General features: G+C 43.7%; 1 protein-coding gene across 1 annotated transcript; it reads right to left on the reverse strand.

Annotated features, from left to right (window-relative positions):
- Nucleotides 1–7,737: 7,737 nt before the first annotated feature.
- On the reverse strand, nt 7,738–18,115 carry LOC117833815 (uncharacterized). Its single transcript, XM_072290185.1, is given in 15 exon segments — nt 7,738–7,902; nt 7,993–8,099; nt 8,217–8,268; nt 8,270–8,446; nt 8,527–8,790; nt 10,619–11,247; nt 11,373–11,452; nt 13,081–13,301; nt 13,426–13,546; nt 13,643–13,714; nt 14,095–14,693; nt 16,663–16,763; nt 17,119–17,194; nt 17,410–17,907; nt 18,056–18,115. Coding segments are annotated over 11 exon segments (1,983 nt in total). The 5' UTR covers nt 14,190–14,693; nt 16,663–16,763; nt 17,119–17,194; nt 17,410–17,907; nt 18,056–18,115.
- Nucleotides 18,116–21,976: the final 3,861 nt, after the last annotated feature.

A 21,976-nucleotide genomic window follows, 5' to 3' on the forward strand; every position in this document is an offset into this window, starting at 1 on the left:
GTCGGCTCATGTAGACAGCATATATATCAGCCCGACAAGCACGCACCTTAATGCGCCCGGTCTGCTGCATCGTCAGTTACCAGTTTTTTTATCAAATAGATCCCTTTCCCGAAGCCTCTTAGGGGGTGTTTGGATACCACCTGTTAAAGTTTAACACTTGTCACATAGGATGTTTATACTAATTAGGAGTATTAAATATATGCTAATTACAAAACTAATTGCATAGCTGGAGTCTAATTCGCGAGATGAATCTATTAAGCCTAATTAGTCCATGATTTGACAATGTGGTGCTACAGTAACCATTTGCTAATGATGAATTAATTAAGCTTAATAGATACGTCTCGCGAATTAGACTCCATCTGTCATATAGTTTTGTAATTAGCTAATGTTTAGTCCTCCTAATTAGCATCCGAACATCCAATGTGACACTGCTAAAGTTTAGTACCTGGTATCCAAACACCCTCTTAGCCTGCGAAAAATAAAGAAACGATTATATATCCTCGCAAAAAAAGAGAAACGATTATATATAAGGTGAGCCTCAGGAACAAAAATAGCATTTGTTTTCATGGTGCATGATCCCTCTAGTAAGCTTCAACTTTGTTTGGAAAGTCGTCCAAATATCATATACAGATGTTGGTAATCTAGATGCATATTTAGGGGTTACTTTAGGTTACTTTCAATTATGGCAAATGTGGGTAATCTATTAGATGCAAATTTTGGGAGTTCCTTTATGTTATTTCTTATGATGGCATTTCTGGATAATTTAGATGAAGATTAGTGGGTTATTTTATATTTTTTTCATAATGATAGAGGAGATAATTTAGATATAGATTTGGAGGGTTAGTTTAGACAACTTTTATAATGCGGGTAGGTAATCTTTTCAGAAAACATAATAGATCCAATGGCCGATTATTTTTGATTTTATGAGAATTTCTTGGAATTTTTCTGTAGTCGAATGTGTCTTATAAGGATTATTGTAGAGACTCCAATTAGTAAAAGTAAGATAGCATCTTACCCTTTGGCCAGTATGGTTCATGTCGGGAGTGATCATAAAGGGAGGTTCCTTCAAAAAAAAAAAGCTTTTCTAAATTTGTTAATCTTAGGAGACATGTCATTGTCTAACAGGATATCTTTTGGCTTCAGATCCATATGGAGAACACTTTCCGTATGCAGATATCGCACGCCCTTGGCTATTCCTTGAATTATATCGAAAAGAGATAATTTTAGTGCAAATTTTGTGGAATTCCTGGCCCATTCAACATGTTTATCCCCTGCAGAATATGACGTAGGACAAAACTCTGGTTCCTTCATGCTCTGGTTGTCTATTATCATTGGCACCTCTGGGAGCATCCTCAGGTCCTAGCACAGTGTTTCCATGAAGTTTTGCAGATGCTGCAGCACTCCTGATAGTTCTCTTTAAACTTGTCCAACAGAGTCTTGATCTCGGACCTGACATCATCTCGATGACCTGCTTCACTAGATCGGCCATCTCTGAACTTCACCAGTAAAAACGGTTAGAAAAAAAAAAGTTGGGTCTTCTCGAGAGAATGAATAACTAAACAGATGGATATTTGAGATTCAAAGCACAATAACAAGCAAGGAGTTACTAAACAGACGAATATTTGATCATGAATCAAAACAGCTCCTACTTGTCGATCGATTCTTCCGTGCCGTTGCTAGACTTTAAGTTCCTCCAGGCGAAACGACCTTTATTAGTTTGCCGGTCTTGAGTTATTGTGGGAGGCAGGAATATGATGAGCTAAACCTATATCACTTGCATGTGTTTGAAACAGCTAGTAACCTGGGACTACATGTATAAAGGAGGAGGGTGTGATGGAAAAGCTGGAGGGAGAGGGTTGGGAGGGTGCGATAGAGCAAGGAGCATTGTAGCGTGTAAAGCAGAATGTATCGATGCTTAATGTTTTTATATGACTATAGGCCATGAATCGTCATGACTTAGCACAAAAAGTGCGAAAAGTTGTACATGTTTTATTAGATTTCAGATTGTTGATAGGATTCATATTCAATTGCTGCTACGTATCTAAAAGGAATTGAATCAAGTTTTAAATATTGTTTAGAGGAGGAGCTGGTGATGGGAAAGCCAGTGCTGCATGAAGCCAGTGCTGCATGAAGTGGGCGTGAAGCAGGAAGGAAGTTTGTGAGAAGCACCAAGGATGGAAAGACAAACATATTCCACGTCAACACGAAATAGGTTCAACCTTAATGTTTTTATATGACACCACAAGAACCCGTCGTTACTTAGCATAAAGTGTGGAAAGTTATTGTTTTCTTGGACGCTTTAGTTGGCTTATTTATCCCCCGCGCCCGGTATGTTTTCTTGCTGTTTTTTCCTGTCCAGTTGGGTTTTTTTCAGGTTCCTAGGGGAGGCACCGGTGGTTGTGGATGTCGAGTTGTTTCAGTCGTCCGGTTGTTTGTTTGTTTGGTTTCATTCATTCTTTCTTCTAACAAAAATTACGGCAAATCTCATGCCGTTCCCTTAAAAAAGTTATGTTAAAAATTGATGTCCGATTTCAAAATGAAATTGAATCAGGTTTCTAAAATTGTTGTACACCGGCCACTAATTGTTACACTAGGTTTCAAAATTTAATAGATTCTTTTTATGTAATGCAGGCAATGTTTATTGTTACATCATGAGTGATGCACTCCACAACTCCACTGCCGCACGAAAGCAAAGGTGCATTCAGAGACCTACTTTTTCTGAGACTGTTGATGGGTTGTTCACTAGATCGAGCCAACCGTTTCGCGGCCTTTTCCTTTCTTAATGACCAGGCAAAAAAAAAGTTCTCTCGTATGACTCGGAGAAAAATTTGAGCACTTGCACAAGCAACGGCACTTGGGGGGAGGGGGGCTAAGTATCAGGGCAACTTTGCCCGTATAGCAACTTTAGCCTTGATGGCGAATGGGATTGTGTAACTGATTGTAATAGCACTTGGTCTAAGAGGTCGCACGTCCGATCCCTAGTGGGGACAAATTATGGTGGGTTTTCCAGGATCTATTTCTAGGTTGCTATGGGTACACATATGTCCTATTTAGTGGTACTGCATGTTTCCAGCGCAACGAGGGTAGTATTATCTTCAATCTCGTAACGAGGGTAGTATTATCTTCAATCTCTTCTCTAGCTAGCTGTATACACGCATGTGTGTGCGTTGGTGTGATTGTAGTGTGTTGTTGTGCGCGTTCAGGACCATATCTACAAATTAGAGGCCCTGGAACAAAATCCATAAGGGCCCCTAAAATTTGAAAATGCGGCAAAAACCAAACTGCTGTGGGTGTAGGCAATGTTTCCGGCGAAGCGAGCGCACAAAGCCTCCACCAGCGACGGCAGCTGGCAGCCCCTGCGCAGAGGAATAGGAAAGAGGCGCTGCCGCTGCTGCTCCGATCATGTACAACGAATGAAGCCAAACTGGTTTGATGGTTTGATGCAGTTGCCTCGTAGTCGTCGATCATCCTACTCTCGTGTGGTTCCTCCAAGCCAAGTCCAAAAGGGGCAGGGATTTATTTCCTGGTCGTTTCGGAAGCTAAACAGCATCATTCCTACAAGATTTAGATGGGCTGCACGACACAGCGAAGCCCATGACACAGGACACCGAGACAACTACTCTCGTGCTTCATCGTCCCCGCATCCCGGGTCCCCAACGGCGGTGGCGATCGCGGCGGCGGCGCTGGCGAGAGGCCGGGGCCAGGGTCACCCGCGGTTTGGGGGGGGGGGGGGATCAGGAGGAGGAGGGGCGATCTGCGCCGCGCGGGGCGGCGGCGATGGATCGAGTCACACCGCCTACTCCACACGCGGCCTCTGTCGCATAGAGGTATTTTAAGTAGCAGTCTAACTTCTCTTTGGGATGGGGATAGGAGACTGTAGCAAATCTTGGAAGAAATGCGGTGGTAGCAAATCTTGGAAGCAATGCTGCTGACTGAAACCAGATTATGTGCCTTTATGTCAGTAGGATAGCAACCCACGAGATGTGTCAGTAGTCAATTAGTGAGACATTCCATCAGTTGTGTGATTGTTCCTTCTTTTCCATGGGAAACTTCTCCACTTAGTCTCTTTATCAATGATATATAGCACACAAAGTCGGAGTCACTTAAGAATCAGAAAGTCCAATACATACACACAGCAATGTTGGTGATGAAATAATACACGCAAACCAAATTCCCACACAGAGACTCCAGATTACAGGTAGTGCAACTCTCTGGTACGCACACACAAACTGGCACAGGCATGCAAGATAACATATTTCATGTCCTGAGGGTACAGAGAAGAAAGAACTAAGACCAAACACATGGCGTACATGCAGAAAAACCAAATGAAGAGGCACATGAAGGAAGACTGATCAAAACTCTGTTAGGCATGGCTAGCTGCATGGCCCTGCATGATAGGAGATGGCCAGGCTTCTCTGTTAGGCATGGCTAGGTATTTAATGGATTGTGATATAGCAACAAATAATGCTTCCAGTTGATGTCGAGACCAATTGACCTACACACGGAGCTGATGATATAGCAAATGATGCTTTCTTCAAGGCCTCTACCGTGGCTCACTCGGCTGGCGCTCCTGGTGTGGATTATGCACTAGAATGGCATTATTAGGATGCCCTTCAAGTGCTTCTTTAATCGGGTCCAGATCACAGTCACCGTTGAGCTCCAGCTTCTTCAACCTAGGGAGCCAGTCGATTCCAGAAAGAGCATCCATAGTTGCAAAAGTCCACACAATCCTCTCGAGCTTAGGAGCTGCACCAATGGCAAATCTAATTTTGGTGATGTCTTGGTCCTCGACAAGGAGAGAGTTGAGACTTTGGAATTCAAATTTCTTGTAGGCGAGCTCACTTCCGGTGTATGACTTATGCTGAAGCCTGAGGCCGCGGAGGCCATCAAGGTTGCCAACGATACGTAGATCATCTTGCTTCAAATAAGCATCACTCAGTGTTATCTTGGCAAGTTGATGGCGATCTTTAAGGGTGTGTTTGGTACCGGGGATGAGACGGGACGGGACGGGACGGGATGATCCCAAATTTGATAGTGTTTGGTTCGGAGTCACGAGGGATGGGACGGTCCACAAATGGGAATATGCTCCCAAGATGCGGGATGACCCCGTCCGGCCAAAACGAGCGGACAGAGTCATCCCACTTCGCGCGCCGTCTGCTCCGTCCTTCTCCGTTCGCGAGACTGGCGCGGGGGCTGCTTCGTCTCCGGCAGGGCGGGGTCCTCCAGCGGCGCGGCCGGTGCCCAGGGTCAGCGGCCGGCAGGGACCTTTGACGGCGTGGCCTGGGCGAGTGCCGCGGCTGGTGCCCACGGCCAGCAGGGACCTCCGGCGGCGCATCCTGGGGCGAGCGGGGACCTCCGGCGGCGCGGCCTGGGGCGAGCGAGGGTAGCAGGGACCTCCGTCGGGGGCGAGCGGGGGCGGCGCGGCCTGGGCGGCAGGGACCTCCGGCGGGGGCGAGCGGGGGCGGCGGGGCCTGGGTGGCAGGGAGCTCCGGCGGGCGAGCGGGGGCCGTGCAGCCTGGGGCGGCAGGGACCTCTGGCGGGTTGGAGAAGATAAGGGTGAGGAGAAAAAAAAAGAAAAGAAGATAACATGTGAGCCCATATATGACATGTGGGTCCCACTAAACACATGTAGCTAACGGTGTTACCCGAGCCATCCGTCCCTCGTTTTCAATCCATCGTACCAAACAAAAAATTAGGATGAATTCATCCCTCTCAACCAAACATCAGACGGGATGATTCCATCCTAAAAAATAGGAACGGCACCGTCCCATCCCTTCTTGTCTCCAAACCAAACGCACCCTAATAGAGTGAACAATCCCACTAGTGATGCCACAGATGTTCAGACTTTCAATGAACTCTGGAAGGGTGGGTAAAGCATCTACCTCTTCTGCACCAGCTGTTCCGACAAATCGGATCGACAACGAACGAAGGCATGCATTTATGTAATTTCTTAATCTGAAAGAACGTATCACCTAACTTGACATGTTTACCTCGAAGGGCTACACCAAGTTCCTCAGTTTCAGCAGCTGAGCGATGCCGAAAAGATCACTGTCCTTGTTGGTAACTTGGATATGGGACAGTATCTCTATGTTTCTCATTTTCTGAATTCCGAGGGGCATGCTTACTGTAGCAAATGATTCTTCAGATGTCATAGTGTCTTTGCCTGCAGAGACCTTGTGACCAGCAAGGAAATGGTTTAGCAGTGGTAGCACAATAGGCTTCTTGAGCTAATTACAAAACTAATAGCAGAACCTCTAGGCTAAATCACGAGACGAATCTATTGAACCTAATTAATCCATCATTAGCGAATGGTTACTGTAGCACCACATTGTCAAATTATGGACTAATGAGGCTTAATAGATTCGTTTCGCGATTTAGCCTAGGGGTTGTGTAATTAGTTTTGTAATTATTCTAGGTTTAATACTCCTAATTAGTGCCAAACATTCGATGTGATGGGACTAAAATTTAGTCCCCTCCTCCCAAACACCCCCTAAGGTGAAATGTCCCTTTCATGCTACAGCACCAAATGATGAGGCAATCATTGCAAGTTGTTTAGTTTATTGTTTAAGCTTAGATTTTCAGCTTGTCTCGGCCAGCAGCTTGTGTGCTTGAGTATCTTTCGGGTTGCCATGAATGGATTTACATTTGATTAATCTTAAGCCTTGCATGTTTGGCCGGCTGTGTAGCTCCTGTTTTTGTGTCGTCTGCGTACAGTAGCTTTTGCTTGTGGCGACAATAGCTCTTGGCTGCTCTCACTAGTAAGCCTAGTTTTTTCATGCATGGTTGATTAGTGATTTTGCAAGCAAGCTTTTAAGTGCAGTTTCTTCTAAGCTTAATCATTTTTGCTTCCGTTACACTTTTAGCTTTTCTAATTATTCCTTGGTGAGTTTGTCACGAGTTGACTTGTGTCATGTTAGTGATTAGGAGCGATGTGTGTTTAGGGTGGTAATCGGAATATAGGCCTTGTTCTCAGAGAAATTTTTTAAACGCTCCCATTCACCCCTCTGGTCGTCCGTCCCTATCGTTCAGGTATACATGTTCCTATCCTATCTTTAACTTATATTGTTGATGATGCGCAGAGGATATTGACCGCTTGTAACAATGATGTAAGTGACTGAAAATGTTATTCCGTGTCTCTATACCCATCACTTCCTTCTTTATTTGAAAAGTAATAGAACGGATGCCTGTCACTTTCGACGATCTTTACTCATCACTGATATAACTCTTTGTACCAAGGAAAAGAACCGAATGCACGCACTATGGGTTTGTTTGGATGTGACCTGGCAAACCTGCCTAGGTCGGGCAGCGATCTCAGACGTTCGATTTTGAACGACTGGGGCTGGATCGAGCTGCCTGGCTCATGCAGCAACCAAACAAGCCCTATGAGTAAGGCGCACTAAAGAAAATACCTTCATTCGTAAATATATATTATCCATAAAGGCTGAGATCGGTTAGAATGTGACATGATCCAGAAAAAGAATGCATTCCTGTGAAGTGGTAAAGAATTTTCAACATCCATAAAGGCTGTTGAAAGAACGCTGGATTTTAAAAACAAACTCGCAAGACCATCGTCAACCCTTACTCAAACAAGTAACGGCAGAACAATGCAGAAGCAGTTGGCACCATTTGCCAGCTGATCGACGTCCGATCGATCGAGCAAACATCAAACCCCAATCTCGACCGGCACTCATCCACTCGATCAACACACAGCAGCAACCCCACCCCACTCACTCTCGATCAGGCACTCATGGTTCGGCCGCCGTCGATGCAGATGACTTGCCCGGTGATGTAGGACGCCGCCGGCATGCAGAGGAACGTCACGGCGGACGCCACCTCCGCCGGCTCGCCGGTCCGCCGCATCGGGATCCGCGACACCTCTTGCTCCAGCGCTCCAGCCGGCGCCTGTGTGCATGTACATATTCGACTAATATTTAACACTTATGAGTAAATCACCAAAATTTCAGTGCTTTAGCTCGCAGATTAAACTCTTACATCTTTGACCATGTCAGTCATGATCGTGCCCGGCGCGATGCAGTTCACGCGGATCTTGTCGCAGGCCCACTCGGCAGCCAGGCTCCTCGTCAGCTGGTTCAGTCCTCCTGCATCAACGCCGCAAGGGGCGAATTGAAAATGCTTGCTTATTGTGCGGAATTTGAAAATGAAATTTAAATTTGTCTTTTGTATATCTTTTCGAATGGATATCACTGTGATATTGCCTTTGGCGGTGGAGTAGAGCGCTTCCCATGGGTAGCCAATGACGCTAGCTAGCAATGGAGGAGATGTGGACGATGCTTCCACAGCCGGCGACGGCGGCGTTCCGGAGGAGAGGGTGCGCGAGCTGGCTGAGGTGGAAGCACGACTCCAGGTTGGTCGCCATGAGCCGCGAGTACTCCTCCGCCGTGTACTCCGCCGCCGGCTTGAACAACAGCATCCCCGCGTTGTTCACCTGTGCACGCACGAAGACACGCCGTCCAGCTGATGCTCGTGCTATATAGAACACTGACGAGGTGTTCACCTTCGCCTTACCAGGATGTCGAGCTTGCCGTCGAAGGTCTGCTTGACCGTGTCCATGAGCTTCTCTCTGTCGGCGCGCACCGTGACGTCGCAGACGGAGACGGTGACGGCGAGCCCCTTCTCCGCCCACCACCGGCGGCAGTCCTCGAGGTCTGCTGCGCTGCGGGAGCACGTGAGAACCCGCGCGCCGAACGCCGCATGCTCCTCCACGATGGCATGCCCGATCCCCTTGCTGCCGCCGGTGACCAGCGCCGTCGCGCCTGCCAGGCTCCACCTCTCGCCCATGCTTCTCCCGCCGGCCGCCGCCATGACCCTGGGCGCGAGGGTCGGACTCGTTGGGGCCCACAAGACAAATATCTGCCTCAGGCGCAGATTGGAGGATCAGGGCGCGGATCTCGTGGGCCCCCGTATCGACCTCACCATAAATGCGCCGCGGCCCTGGCATGCAGAAAGGAGCTGGCGCTCCCAACGCGACCTGTCACAAGTACCCATGCGTGACCGTGCGGTGCGAGCAGCAATGGCCGCGGCTCTCTCTGATTCGCCACAGGGTACTCATGGCCCGTGCCGTCCGGCACAGGAGGGCGTTCCGCTCGTTCTCGCGCCCCACGCTCCCGATGACAGGGACGCGACGTTCGCGTCTCACGGGTGATCAGCAAGATAACAGAATCGGCCATCTTCCCCAGCGGGCACAGACGCTAAGAGTGAACATCATTATCATGCCCGGCAGCAACGGCCACCAGAGAGATCATCGACAGGATCTGAGGCAGCCGCCCTCTCCCGACAGACGCGCTAACAGGAGCCGGAGGCCGGAGCGAGGGGCGGCGGCCCTGGAACTTGGTCCCTTTCCTTATGTTGTATTTTACTTAGCTTTGCTTGTCTCTCTTACTCCCCCTGAGACCCGGTCTCACCTGTAACCCCGGTGGCTCCCTTGCGCTATAAAAGGAGAACCGGGGGCCTGAGACAAGGGGAGGTAGAAGCGAACAGAACACACAAACACCCTTCTAGAGCATCGGTGCACACCCAAGAGACCTGGGACCAGTTCCCTCTCTCGCACTTCTGTAACCCCTACTACAGAACCCCGCGTGGATAACACGAGCAGCTCCCGATACTGGACATAGGGCGTTCCTTTGCCCAAACCAGTCTAAACCCCGTGTCTCCCACGCCACCATCTGAAGTCTTACGCGCATAAAAGAAATTTACTAGTCTAAGTCTTGACACGCTAATCTTGACAACGACACTACCTTACAACATTTGAGAGTATTGTATCTTCACTTAGAGAGGGTTTAACCAAAAGCTTGATTTTTGCAGATCCTTATTCATGGGATCTGCGATCACATAGCTTGGGATACCACTATAGCAACTAAACGGGTCTCATATCCATATGCACTTTCTATTACATTCCGTGATAGTCCTTTTATAAAGGGGTCTGACATGTTTTTATCTGTTTGAATATAAGTTATACTTATTACTCCAGAGTGTCTCAATTTCCTAACAGACTTCAGTCGTTTCTTGACATATCTTGATGACTTCGCATTATCCTTAGCACTGTTCATTATGACTATCACAGTTTGATTGTCACAGTTCATAAGGATAGCCGGTACTGATTTTCAACCACATATAAGTTCATCAAGAGCTCACGCAGCCACTCTATCTCAACAGTGACTATATCTAAAGCAGTAAGTACTATGCCTCCATGGTTGCACGAGCAGCAACGATATATCTACAATGATGCAAGCGGACATGAAATTGCATTGGACACAGAGGACGAAGAGAACACTTGCAAGGACACAAGCAAACTCGTTATATATTTAATTTAATGGAGATCCACAACCGGCGCGGCGAGAGCTGCAGAAACGACGTGCACGTCCAGGTCGCGCCGCACAAACACACTCGCCCTCGACGTCAACGCCTCATCGATCAGGGCTTTATTATATACTGTAAAATAATATCCGATCCTCCGGCAATCGAGGTGATTTTATTATTTGGTTGTCCGCCGCCACACATGCACGATTCAGGTGCTTTAGTTCTGGTCGGTGCACGGCCACGGCTGGTGCGGCTGCTTCGAACAGTTCCAGCAGAAGCGGTGCTTGCACTCGCACAACACGTCCTTTGTCGTCATCGTCGTCGTCGAACTGCTGGCGCCGTCGTCGAGGAGCTCGACGGCACGGGTATTGCAGCCACAGCACCACTTTCTCCTGCCGCCGCTGTCGTCCACGTACGACAGGCGCACCAACAAGTCGTACTGCGCCTTGAGCAGGTCGCCGGCCACCGCCTCGACGAGTTCCCGGACGACGGGCGCCTTGCATGACGGTTTCAAGCACTCTATCTCCGCGCTACCCGCTTTGCCGATGTGGTCTCCCCAGCAAAATTTGCAGTAGTAGTGGGAGCACCCCGCCGACCACATCTCGCCGGAGTCGAACCGCTTTTTGCATTTTAAGCATTTTAGCAGTTCAGTACTCACCTTCATCATGGTTATGGTCATGGGGGGGACCTCCCTCGGCAGACCGGCGACGTTGCAGACGGTTTCGTTGTTGCAGCACCACTCAGACAGGACATCTCGGGGTAACCATTTGTAGTGTCGCAGCAGGAGCTCGGCGACTCCCGGCGTGGATTTCAGCACATCGGTGACCTTGCGAGTGTCCTCGTCTTGCTGCTCGTGGAGCATGACATTACTTAAAACTTTGTACCCCACCAGCTCCTTGTTGCGCACCACCGAGGTGCACCTTTTTGAATCTACAAGAGAATATGGTGGCAAAAGTTTTAAAGGGTGACCACCAGATGCGCTAATTCTAAACAATAACTTGTGTGCTGATCGGATCGATATAGTAACATAGAACGAATATGACACCTCTCTTTACCTTGGGATCGATATACTGAGGAAGAAGAGGAGGAGGAGGAGGAGGATGCCATAATGGTCTTGCCCTTCCCTTGGTATGATCTGCCATCGCCATGCAACGAAATATCAAATGGTCTTCCATGTGATGTGGTCATGTACTGAGTGAGAAGCTAAGGCAAGACAAGTTATTAATTCCTTATTGATAGCTTAATTCGAACAAAACTCAATCTTACTATTATTAACATCTAGGATCTTTTTGAAGCCTCCAGATGAAGCCACCTAGTATCCTAGGTGGATACTCTAGAAAAAAAGAGAAATCCTAGAAGTTCTCTCAGAAAAGCTAAATATCTTACCATCAGCTCGGTAGACTCAACTCATCATAACCATTAGATCTATTGTGTTTTTTTTAAAAAAAATTACCCACCTTTACCATTACGAAGATGGTCTAAAGTAACACAATAAATTCAAATCTAAATTACACACCCCTACCATTACAAATTAAATATTATTTTAAATTATCTATATTGGTGCACAGATATACTAGAAAATAGAGAAATCTTATAAACTAAAAAACATTAGATCTATTATGTTTTTTAAAAAAAATTACCCAACTTTACCATTATGAAGATGGTCTAAAGTAACACACTAAATTCAAGTCTAAATTACACCTCTCTACCATTGCATTACAAATTAAATACTATTTTAAATTATCTAATGGCAGATATTCATCTATATGCAGATAGTCGGCCGGCAGCTCAGATGAGACCATATATACGTATGCACTCAGTCCCTATGCCCACAATCTGCATCATCATGTCATGCACGCAAATCTTGCTCCTACTAAGGGGCCATGGCTGCATGTGGGCGCTGCATGCAGCCTCCTCTGCAGTACATGGTATCCTATACTATAATTCCAAAATTAATGAATTAAAAACAATGTTGTCCTGTTTTTGAGTGCCAGTAGTCCTGGATGCATACCTGTTGCACAGGCGATTAATTCTTATGAAGACTTTGGTTTCAGGATTGAGAATATAGGTTTCTAAATCAATCATTATTTTAAATACGCAACCCATTTGCAGATTGATGATTAAATAGTTGAGTGAAAAATAGAAATTTCATTCATACATCAGAGGTAGATTATAACCTAGCTACATGCATGTGTGCGGAAAATATTTTCTTACTGGAATCAATATACATGTTAAAACCTGAAATGAGCCATAGCTACTTATATACACTACTGATGTGTCTTAGGCAGGGCATACAAATTTGTACCATCATAACAACATAAGGAAAATGTTAGGGAAGCCAACATTGAGATGAAGTTGCATAAAGAATAATTAGCAACTAAAGGGTATCACAATCAGATAAAGATGTATGAAAAAATATCTATATGAGTGAGAGGAACAAAAATAAGAAATTTCAATTGGTTATGGATCCATATTTCTATATAAATTCCAATAACCATCTCTCTTGAAATTACTAGCCTGTGCAGAAGCACGGGTTGATGGACTGGTAATCAAAATATGGGAATAGACAAAATCCAGTGCAGAACTGCCGGTAGTTCGCTGCATTATATTTGGTTTTCAGTAGAATTATTTGTTAAATTAGTTGCCCAAGCACATTCGACCAGGAAGAGAACATTTAGTGTGATGTGTGTACCTAATAAATGAGATGTAATTGAGGATTTTGACCATAAGACAGATATTTTCACCATGGAGTTAATTATTTACCTGACGGTTCTAGCTTCTCTATTATTTGTTTCTTCTTCTTCTTGCACGTACGAACCAAGCATGGCAATAACCTCCGACATGGAGGGCCGTTCTTGCGGATCAGGAACACAGCACAACAGCCCGACAATAACACACCATCTAGCTGCCATCCTTCGTGTATCACCATTTATCCGGTTTGGATCAAACAGATCCACCAATTCGCTTTCCTCCATCCTCTTAGCCTGCCAGCGATCGACACATAATATACAGGGATATATACATTATTATAAACAGCAGATTGTACATACGATATATCCAGAGGAATAAGTGCGTTTGTGCCAGTGTGTTACCAATAATCTAACTTACCCAGTCCTCGGGACGTCGGGGACGACGACCGTTTTTCGATGTAGCGCACATGCGGCCAATGATCTCAAGGAGGATGACACCAAAGGAGTACACATCGGATTTTGTTGATGCCTCATATCCACTGATGAGTTAAAATATTAAATTAAAAGGAAAAAATAGTAACCTCGAACAGATAAAATGATAGAAAAAGGAGTTTCATCCTCTTCAGAGCACATACCTCAGCCCAACTTTGTCAAGGAAGAATTTGATCCAGGATTTGCCTGCCAACAGTTCTGGAGCCACATATTTCCTGAGGAATTTAAGAATCCAATGGAAACAAAAAAAATCGTAATCATGGACTCATAAAATGAGAGAGGAATAAAAGAGATTATTTCATAATGTTTCCCGATATCTATTCTTGAGTTGATGTATAATGGATGGTACGGTGCACTTTAATTTGATTAAAGACAACTCGACTGATATTTATGCATGCCTTTTAATATTATATTTTTCAATCTATATGTTCTGAAAGATTTATATGGCCAAAGCTTCAAAACTTCGTTTGGAAAGGTGTCCGAAACATCATACATTTCTGGTGAAGGAGCTATCGTAGACCCATGGTAATGGACGTATATTCATTAAATATACCCAAAAATTAAGGATATTCATTATTTCAGAATAGCGTCTTACCCATCGCCAGGTAAGTGTTTCTTGTCAAGTGTGATCGAACTGTGTCCATCCTTCAATTGTTGAGCTTTTCCAAAATTGTTGATCTTAGGAGTCATATCATCAGTGTCCAAGAGGATGTTTTCTGGCCTCAGATCCAAATGGACAACATTTTGCCTGTGCAGGTAACGTATGCCCTTGGCTATTCCTTGAATTATCCTGAAAAGAGAGGGCCAAACAACATGTTCGTTCCCTGCACAATAGAAATCATACAGTGTGGAACCAACTCCGGGTTAGAGGGTGGATGAGAGAAATTAGGTGGACAAGAGAATTATGATCAAGCTAGTTTTTAGTGAAACTGTGCCTTTGATGATAACTTCAGCCATGCTTTTCTTGGACATAAATCTGCTCATAAATCCAAGAACACCATTGCTGGCAACTTGAACATCATTGTCTTCCACCACCAAACTCTCGTTGTATTCGAAGCAAAACCCCAGAAGTTCAACTACGTTTCGGTGCTGAAGCTTTTGAAGGAGTCTGAGTTCATGAAGAAAGCGTGCCTTTACTTGTTCACTCATCTTATGAAATTTCTTGATGGCAACGAGTTCGTTGTCTAATTTAGCCTGATAAATATAAGTGTAAAAATTAGACTAATAAGTATAAAGAGAAAGTTAAATCATGACACCTGTTGTGGATCAGTTGTCACCAGTAGTTCGTCAGTTGGCTTTGATGAAAATGATGATGATAATACTAATGGAATGATGGACATGTTATAATATTTCTACAGATTAACGAAAAAAATTGCAAGCGCATAACATGAATATGGGAAAGTACGTAGCTAGAGATAATAATGCAGGCACAGTATCAGATCTGTGGCTAGATTTATTTATACTGCTAAACAGGTACATTAGGCCATAATGTAATGTTTGCACTTTTGGACAACAGGCAATTAATATAATTGGTAGCTCTCCGACCAGTTTGTTTAGAAAAGGGCCTGAAGTTGATTTATTTTGAAAAGAGTAGAATATGAGTGAAGAACTAAATCTAGGTGTGGTTTGGGGTATGCAAGATTTACCTCACTTTTAGTGGAAAATTTTATTTGAAATCTAGTGTGCACTTTCGCGGGCATAGTTGATTTTTCATATATCTTGTCTAAACAAGGCGGTGCCTTCCTATAAACTAATTCTTCATATGTAAGTATAGTTTCAGTCGTTGTGCTTGAGCACATTGTTAGGCTTTCTTTTAGTTTTGCAATAACTTAAACACACAACGCCCTCGTTTTGCAGCAAACGTATACTTACTACCTCAAATTTAAGATAGTGTATTAGAGATGATCAGTGAGGAAAAGAATGGTTTTGCATACTATTTATTTTGTTTTGCAGATGCTGACATAAAACCTACTCCATAATCCTAGGATTGTGGAAAATTAAAACTCCACACATGCCTCACTACTGCACCATGGTCCTAGGTTTGTCACCACTAGAGATTGCATCAAAGTTGTGCAGGTCCGGGCCCTCACCAGCCCATCTAAAAGGCTGCCTGAATCTTATAAAAATATTATCTAGACTAGAGACAACGTGTGGAAGGACACAGTTGCATTTTAGTAGAAATGGTCATGATTGTATTTGTGTATCTAATGAATAGTGAAGTAGTGCATGTTCCCTTTTTATAAAAATTTTGTGTTATGGTTCATCCATGTAGATTATGTGCCGTTAGCATAGTTTAAATTTATTTTGTTTCCATTAACAAGATGAGGTTACACAAGATAAGATTCCTCTTTTTTCACTGTGTAAGATCACTAATTAATGGCTGGGGGTTTAGTTTTTTTCTATGGAACTTTTCGCCTAATTTTTTGGTCTCTAGACATCATGGTAGCAGGGTCATATAGTTTTTTTTATAGAACTTTTATCCTAATTTTGTGGTCTCTAGACATCATGGTAGCATGTCATATAGTTTTATTAAAAAATAGATGAGTCAATTTCATGAAGCTACATATTAATTTATTAAACTAGCACAAAACTGTAGATTTAGGAAGTTCTGCAACATTACATATTAGTGACTCAATGTATTAAAAAAGCATATACATTCAGGAAAGTTAATACAGTTTATTATTGGAAACTATATACTGAGCAAAATAATATTTGCTTTCTCTTGTCTCCCGAAAGGTGTTCTTAGCCTAGTTCCAACGGGGAGTTCGATTTTGGTGTTTCTAGGAGAGCCATATCATCTAGAGTGGTTTTAGAAACAGTGTACACCCAGTTTCGTTTATTGCCATGTCTTGCTTTAGACGGCATCTCATTTATTGAGAATAAAAGCCAATTAGGATTAGCCTTACTGGTTGCTTTATTTAAATCTAGGAAGAAAAATGTTTTTTTTGGAAAAGGAACAGAAGTATTTATACTTCATTTTTAGTATATATCGTGCGTGTCCATTAGTCCAGGCCGCTGCTATGAATTACCAACAATACAAAAATTTCTATGCAAATAAAACAGCTGTACCATATTCGCATGAACATGCTCCGCAGGAAATCGAGCCAGCTGATGACAATAATAATCGTCTGAAAACCCCAAACGAAGCATATAGATGGAGTACCTTGTAGATAGAAGTGGAGCTACCTTTTCTCTCATGAATAATACTAATACTATTGTTTGCTGCGGCCACCAAGTCTGACCACCTACTGTACTGTCTTAACCCTGCCATACAAACAATGCATAATGACATAGCTTACACGTATGCTATAAATATATTTGAACGGAAAAATATACCATACAATTGTTTTATGTAAAATTATTTTTTAATAGAAAATACAGCATTATTTTTTTTAATTTACAAATATTTTTGAATAACAATAGTGATCAAACCTACATTTTGGGGACTACATTGTGATCCAAAACATGGTGTATACATAATCTCGCTCATGACTAGAGGAAGGAAGTTGAAGTATGTAATTCGATGGAGCAAGTTTGTAAGCAATGGTAGTGATATGGAATTGCTTTTCCGACTAACTGCGTGGACGACAGAACTATGATGAAGAGAAGATATACAAACCAGTTGTGGCACCATCTGCTACCGCTTCCCTTGTTCTGTTTTCATTGCAAGCATTGTCGCTGATACCCAACAAGTGCTGCGTCAATCGTTCAAACAGAAATAGTGAAATTGAAAGGAAATCATATAGATCGTCATAGCATTTCTAGGTTCATAACTTCTGCTTTGTATCTAGACGCAATGTATATCTAGTAGAAATGCCAAAATGATCTACAATTTGAGATGGAGGAAGTACTTGATTTTGGTGCTACTACTGTGTAACATAAATGTAGCGGTAATCTAAATCAACTGTACCTTTAAGGCAGCGACATCTTTTCTCCTTTCTCTCCTGTCCTGCCTCATTTCCTGCCTCAGTGATTCTATATCATCTTGCCTCGCATTATTTTGCATCCCTGAGATGGTACTCATGCTGGTAAGAAGAACTGCAGAAAGCATTTTCTCATGTATATCTTTTCTCAGCTTATCCAGCTTGGAGGCTATGTGACCGGTCAGGAAGAAGATTCGATACACGGCATTAATATTCTGGCATCCCTTAACTTTCCTTTCTGTTTCCACGAGGGTATTATTGAGACGCTGCATCGCGGCACGCACGCTCGGGTGCCACAGTTTTGACGTCTCTTGGAGCACGCTCAGGTCCTCGATCAGTGTCTCCACAGTTTCACAAATCCTGGCGCATTCCTCATTGTTCCTTTTAAACTTCAGTACCACGTCCTTGATCTCGAACACGGTGTCGATGGCCTGCTTTACCAGTTCAGCCATCTCTGCTCCCGTACGCGCACGATGTAGCCGTCACTACAAGACCAGCTTTAATTTGATGGAATTGAAATGGTTGGAAGATAAATATCGATTCGGAAAAATTAAACCTTCTACTTCTGATAATCTCGAGAATGAAATAACAGCTAGCAGAAAAGTATCTGAATTAAGGGCGTATTATACGGACCTGCTGATAAATTGAAGCACAACAAGCAGCTCCTATTGGCTGATTTATTTGTACCTGAATTTGATGAGTTGTGTGGATGGAGTGGCAACATGGGGCTTATATATAGGGGGGGGGGGGGGGTGCGGGGGCATGCAAGCAAAAGCTGTAGGATGGAAGGGGTACGGTGGGTGAAGCAGAATACAGCGCGTGGATGGAAAGGTAAAGGTATTCCACGTCAATATGAAATATTAAATGATAAACGCACATGCCATCCATGACTATTGATACAAATAAGAAGCACTAGCAAGTGTGAGCAGGAGGCGTTAAATGCAATGGAGGAAGCTGCTAACTCCAAAAGACACAAAGCATAGAAGGGTACAGAGTATTGCACCAGCTGTGATCATCTTCTTGGGATGAAGATCTTGTTGGCCCTCACCATGAAATTCATTTTTGAATAGTAATATAATAATTTTTAAACTTGGTACAGATGCAAGCATTCACAAACACGCATGCATTTTTGCCCTTATAAACATACGCACGCACACTCTACCCTTGTGACCAAGCACAAGAGATTGTGCTGATTGATTTTCAGATTGTACGAATGCCATAATGTTTTCTTCCGATCGTATGACTACACATCTGATCACACTGTGAGAACACCTAATCTATCTAGTATTTAGTATTACAAGTGAGAGGCTTTTTTCTCATCGTTAACAGAAACGAAGATCCGGGAGGCCCTTTCTAGTGAATGCAGCTGTGAGCATCCTATCAACAATTTTAGAAAGCAGGTGTGAAAGTAGCTTTGCTCAGCCTTCGTAGTGGAGTTATGGGTGCATGACTACATTTTTAATTAGGTTATCAACCTGGAGCACTTACGTAAGATAAAATGATTATGTGTGCATCCTTATTTTGTGCTGTGTGCTTGGAGATTATTATCATTGTCTCAAAAGATATATAACAAATTTTCAAGAGCCTAAAGACCAACGACGACCTCTTATGCTTGCCGGTGGCATTCGATGGTTGGTGGCTGGGTGCCAACTCTTTGGTACACCATCCATCTCGTAGGACGACCTAAAAGAAAAATCTTGTTACCCATACCGTTTTCTTCCATGATTGAGGAGGAGATCGATGATGACCATAAGCTCACCGGATGTGAGATGCAAGACAGTTTTCAATGATTGCTAGAATTATGTAGAGTATTTCTCTTGATTATTGGACTAACTAGTGAATCATCATAAGTTGTACCTAATTGTTATTAAATTGTGAAGTAATGGTTTCAAATTGTTGATAGGTTTCATAGATGAAGACCAGCAGATACTGATGCCAGATTGCAAAAGTGAATTGAATTAGGTTTGAAAAATTATTTAACCTTGACTAGGAATTGTTCCAGTCTTTATAAACTGTTAAATTCGGTTTCAAAATTATTATCTTTTTAGATGCACGTAGTCATTTCATCTTCATAAAGATGTGTGCTCCAGGCTTTCAACCTTATTATAGGTGTAGTGATGCACCCACAACTCCACTATGACAGAGCAAAGCAAATGTGCTTTCACTCCTACTCTCAAGAATTGTTGATGGGATGTTCAGTTCATTCATTAGAAAGGGGCTCCCATTTCTCCTTTTTCTTTCTTAATGACCAGGCAAAAGATCTTTCAAGCTCTTTTAGTACTTAATACAAGATAGATTAGGTGTTCTCACGGTGTGATCAGCTGTACTGCTCGTACAATTCGAAGAAATCATTGTGCAACTTGCACAAAGCAACTTCTAGTGGGGATCCATGGTAACTTATTGCTGACCTCTTGTCACGGATATAATACTTTAATTACCACCGAGGGTTTTTAGATTTCTTTCTTGGAACAACGTCATATAGTAAGTAAATATATGATCATTAATTATCTACACAAAGTATAGATTGCCGCGTGCATAAAGGGTACGCGTGGTATTTCCTTTGGAAAGCTTCGGTTGACATGCCTAGTTCACATGATACTGTTGCTAGCCTAGTTAATATATAGTCTTTGCAACGCATAAAATGCACATGCGCATTATGACGTGCATAAAATGGTTACGAATCTCTAGCATGCAACATTCAACATTAAATGCACATGCGCCATTATGCACTTATACGAGAACTCACAATATACACAATCACCAGTAGAGAATTGGCCTTTAGTCCCGGTTGGTAAGGTGCAAATCTCCCGAAAATCTATCCGGGATAAACCAACTGGGACAAAAGAGGGTCTTTTGTCCCGGGTCACTCAACCGGGACTAAAGACCCCCTTTTATCCCGGTTGGTAATACCAACCGGGATAAAACGGGTCACCACGGCAGGTGCTGCAAAAAAAAAAAAAGAAATCCTAAGCTCCCAGGAGGCCCCCAAGTCACAAGTCACGCGATTTTTTATGCGAAATATGCGCGCTCCTGCCTCACGCGTAGCTTCCTTGCCATCCCACCTACACACCACACCTGACTATATAGGGGATGCTATTCTTTTGTATTAACTCGTGGGGGACCCTTTTATCCCGGTTGGAAACACCAACCGGGATAAAAGACCCCCTTTTACCCCGGTTGGTATTACAAACCGGGATAAAAAGGTTCGAGGGATTTAGTCCCCTTCCAGTCACCTCGTTAGGGACCCTTTTATCCCGGTTTGAAGCACCAACCGGTATAAAGGGGGGTCTTTTATCCCGGTTGGTGTTTCAAACTGGGATAAAAGGCTCTCGACCCTTTTATCCCAGTTGGTAACACCAACCGGGATAAAAGGGGGGTCTTTTATCCCGGTTGGTATTTCAAACCGGGATAAAAGGCCTCTCAGGGTTTTTTTTCCCACTAGCCTTTGCAACCGGGATAAAAGGTCCCGGTTGATGAGCCCCCACCAGTGACCGAGCTTTAGTACCGGTTAGTGAACCTTTTGTCCCGGGCCAACTTTAAACCGGGACAAAAGGGGGCGCATCGAAAGCCAGTTCTCTACTAGTGAATATGCTTTTGTCTAGGGCCGTAGAATACTTGAGAACACATGCATGCATCATACTTAGCTAATATATATAATCATCCATTATCTTAGGTGGCCTGCCGACCTAGAACAACCCAAGGTGTGCTTGCTTTGATATGGTCCCTTCCGGGTAAACGTTAGTTAGTTCTTTGCCCAGCTCACCGGTGAAACCGGTCCGACCGGTCACCCATACCGGTTTGACCGGCTTGTGCAGAGGAGCTACAAGAAGCCCCTCCACGCTGCACGTTGGAGTGCAAGACCAATTGGCACGGCACGTTTTTGCGTCAACAGAAGTTCTGTAATATCAGTATTCCTGAGGTTCAAATACCTCAGCAACAACATCTTGCAGATACTCTTGAGATGATGCTTCTTCAAACCTCTGCAGTGATGCACCCACAACTCCACTATGACAGAGCAAAGCAAATGTGCTTTCACTCCTACTCTCAAGAATTGTTGATGGGATGTTCAGTTCATTCATTAGAAAGGGGCTCCCATTTCTCCTTTTTCTTTCTTAATGACCAGGCAAAAGGTCTTTCAAGCTCTTTTAGTAATTAATACAAGATAGATTAGGTGTTCTCACGGTGTTATCAGCTGTACTGCTCGTACGATTCGAAGAAATCATTGTGCAACTTGCACAAAGCAACTTCTAGTGGGGATCCATGGCAACTTATTGCTGACCTCTTGTCACGGATATAATACTTTAATCCATGGCAACTTCTGTTAGATTTCTTTCTTGGAACAACCTCATATATATAGTAAGTAAATATATGATCATTAATTATCTACACAAAGTATAGATCGCCGCGTGCATAAAGGGTACGCGTGGTATTTCCTTTGGAAGCTTCGCCTGACATGCCTACAAGATTTAATGGGATTCATGTGTTCCATCCGAACCTTATTAGTTCACATGATACTGTTGCTAGCCTAGTTAAACTTATAAAATGGTTACGAAT

Source organism: Setaria viridis, chromosome 8 (genome assembly GCF_005286985.2).
Source record: "Setaria viridis chromosome 8, Setaria_viridis_v4.0, whole genome shotgun sequence".
NCBI classification, from domain to species: Eukaryota; Viridiplantae; Streptophyta; class Magnoliopsida; order Poales; family Poaceae; genus Setaria; species Setaria viridis.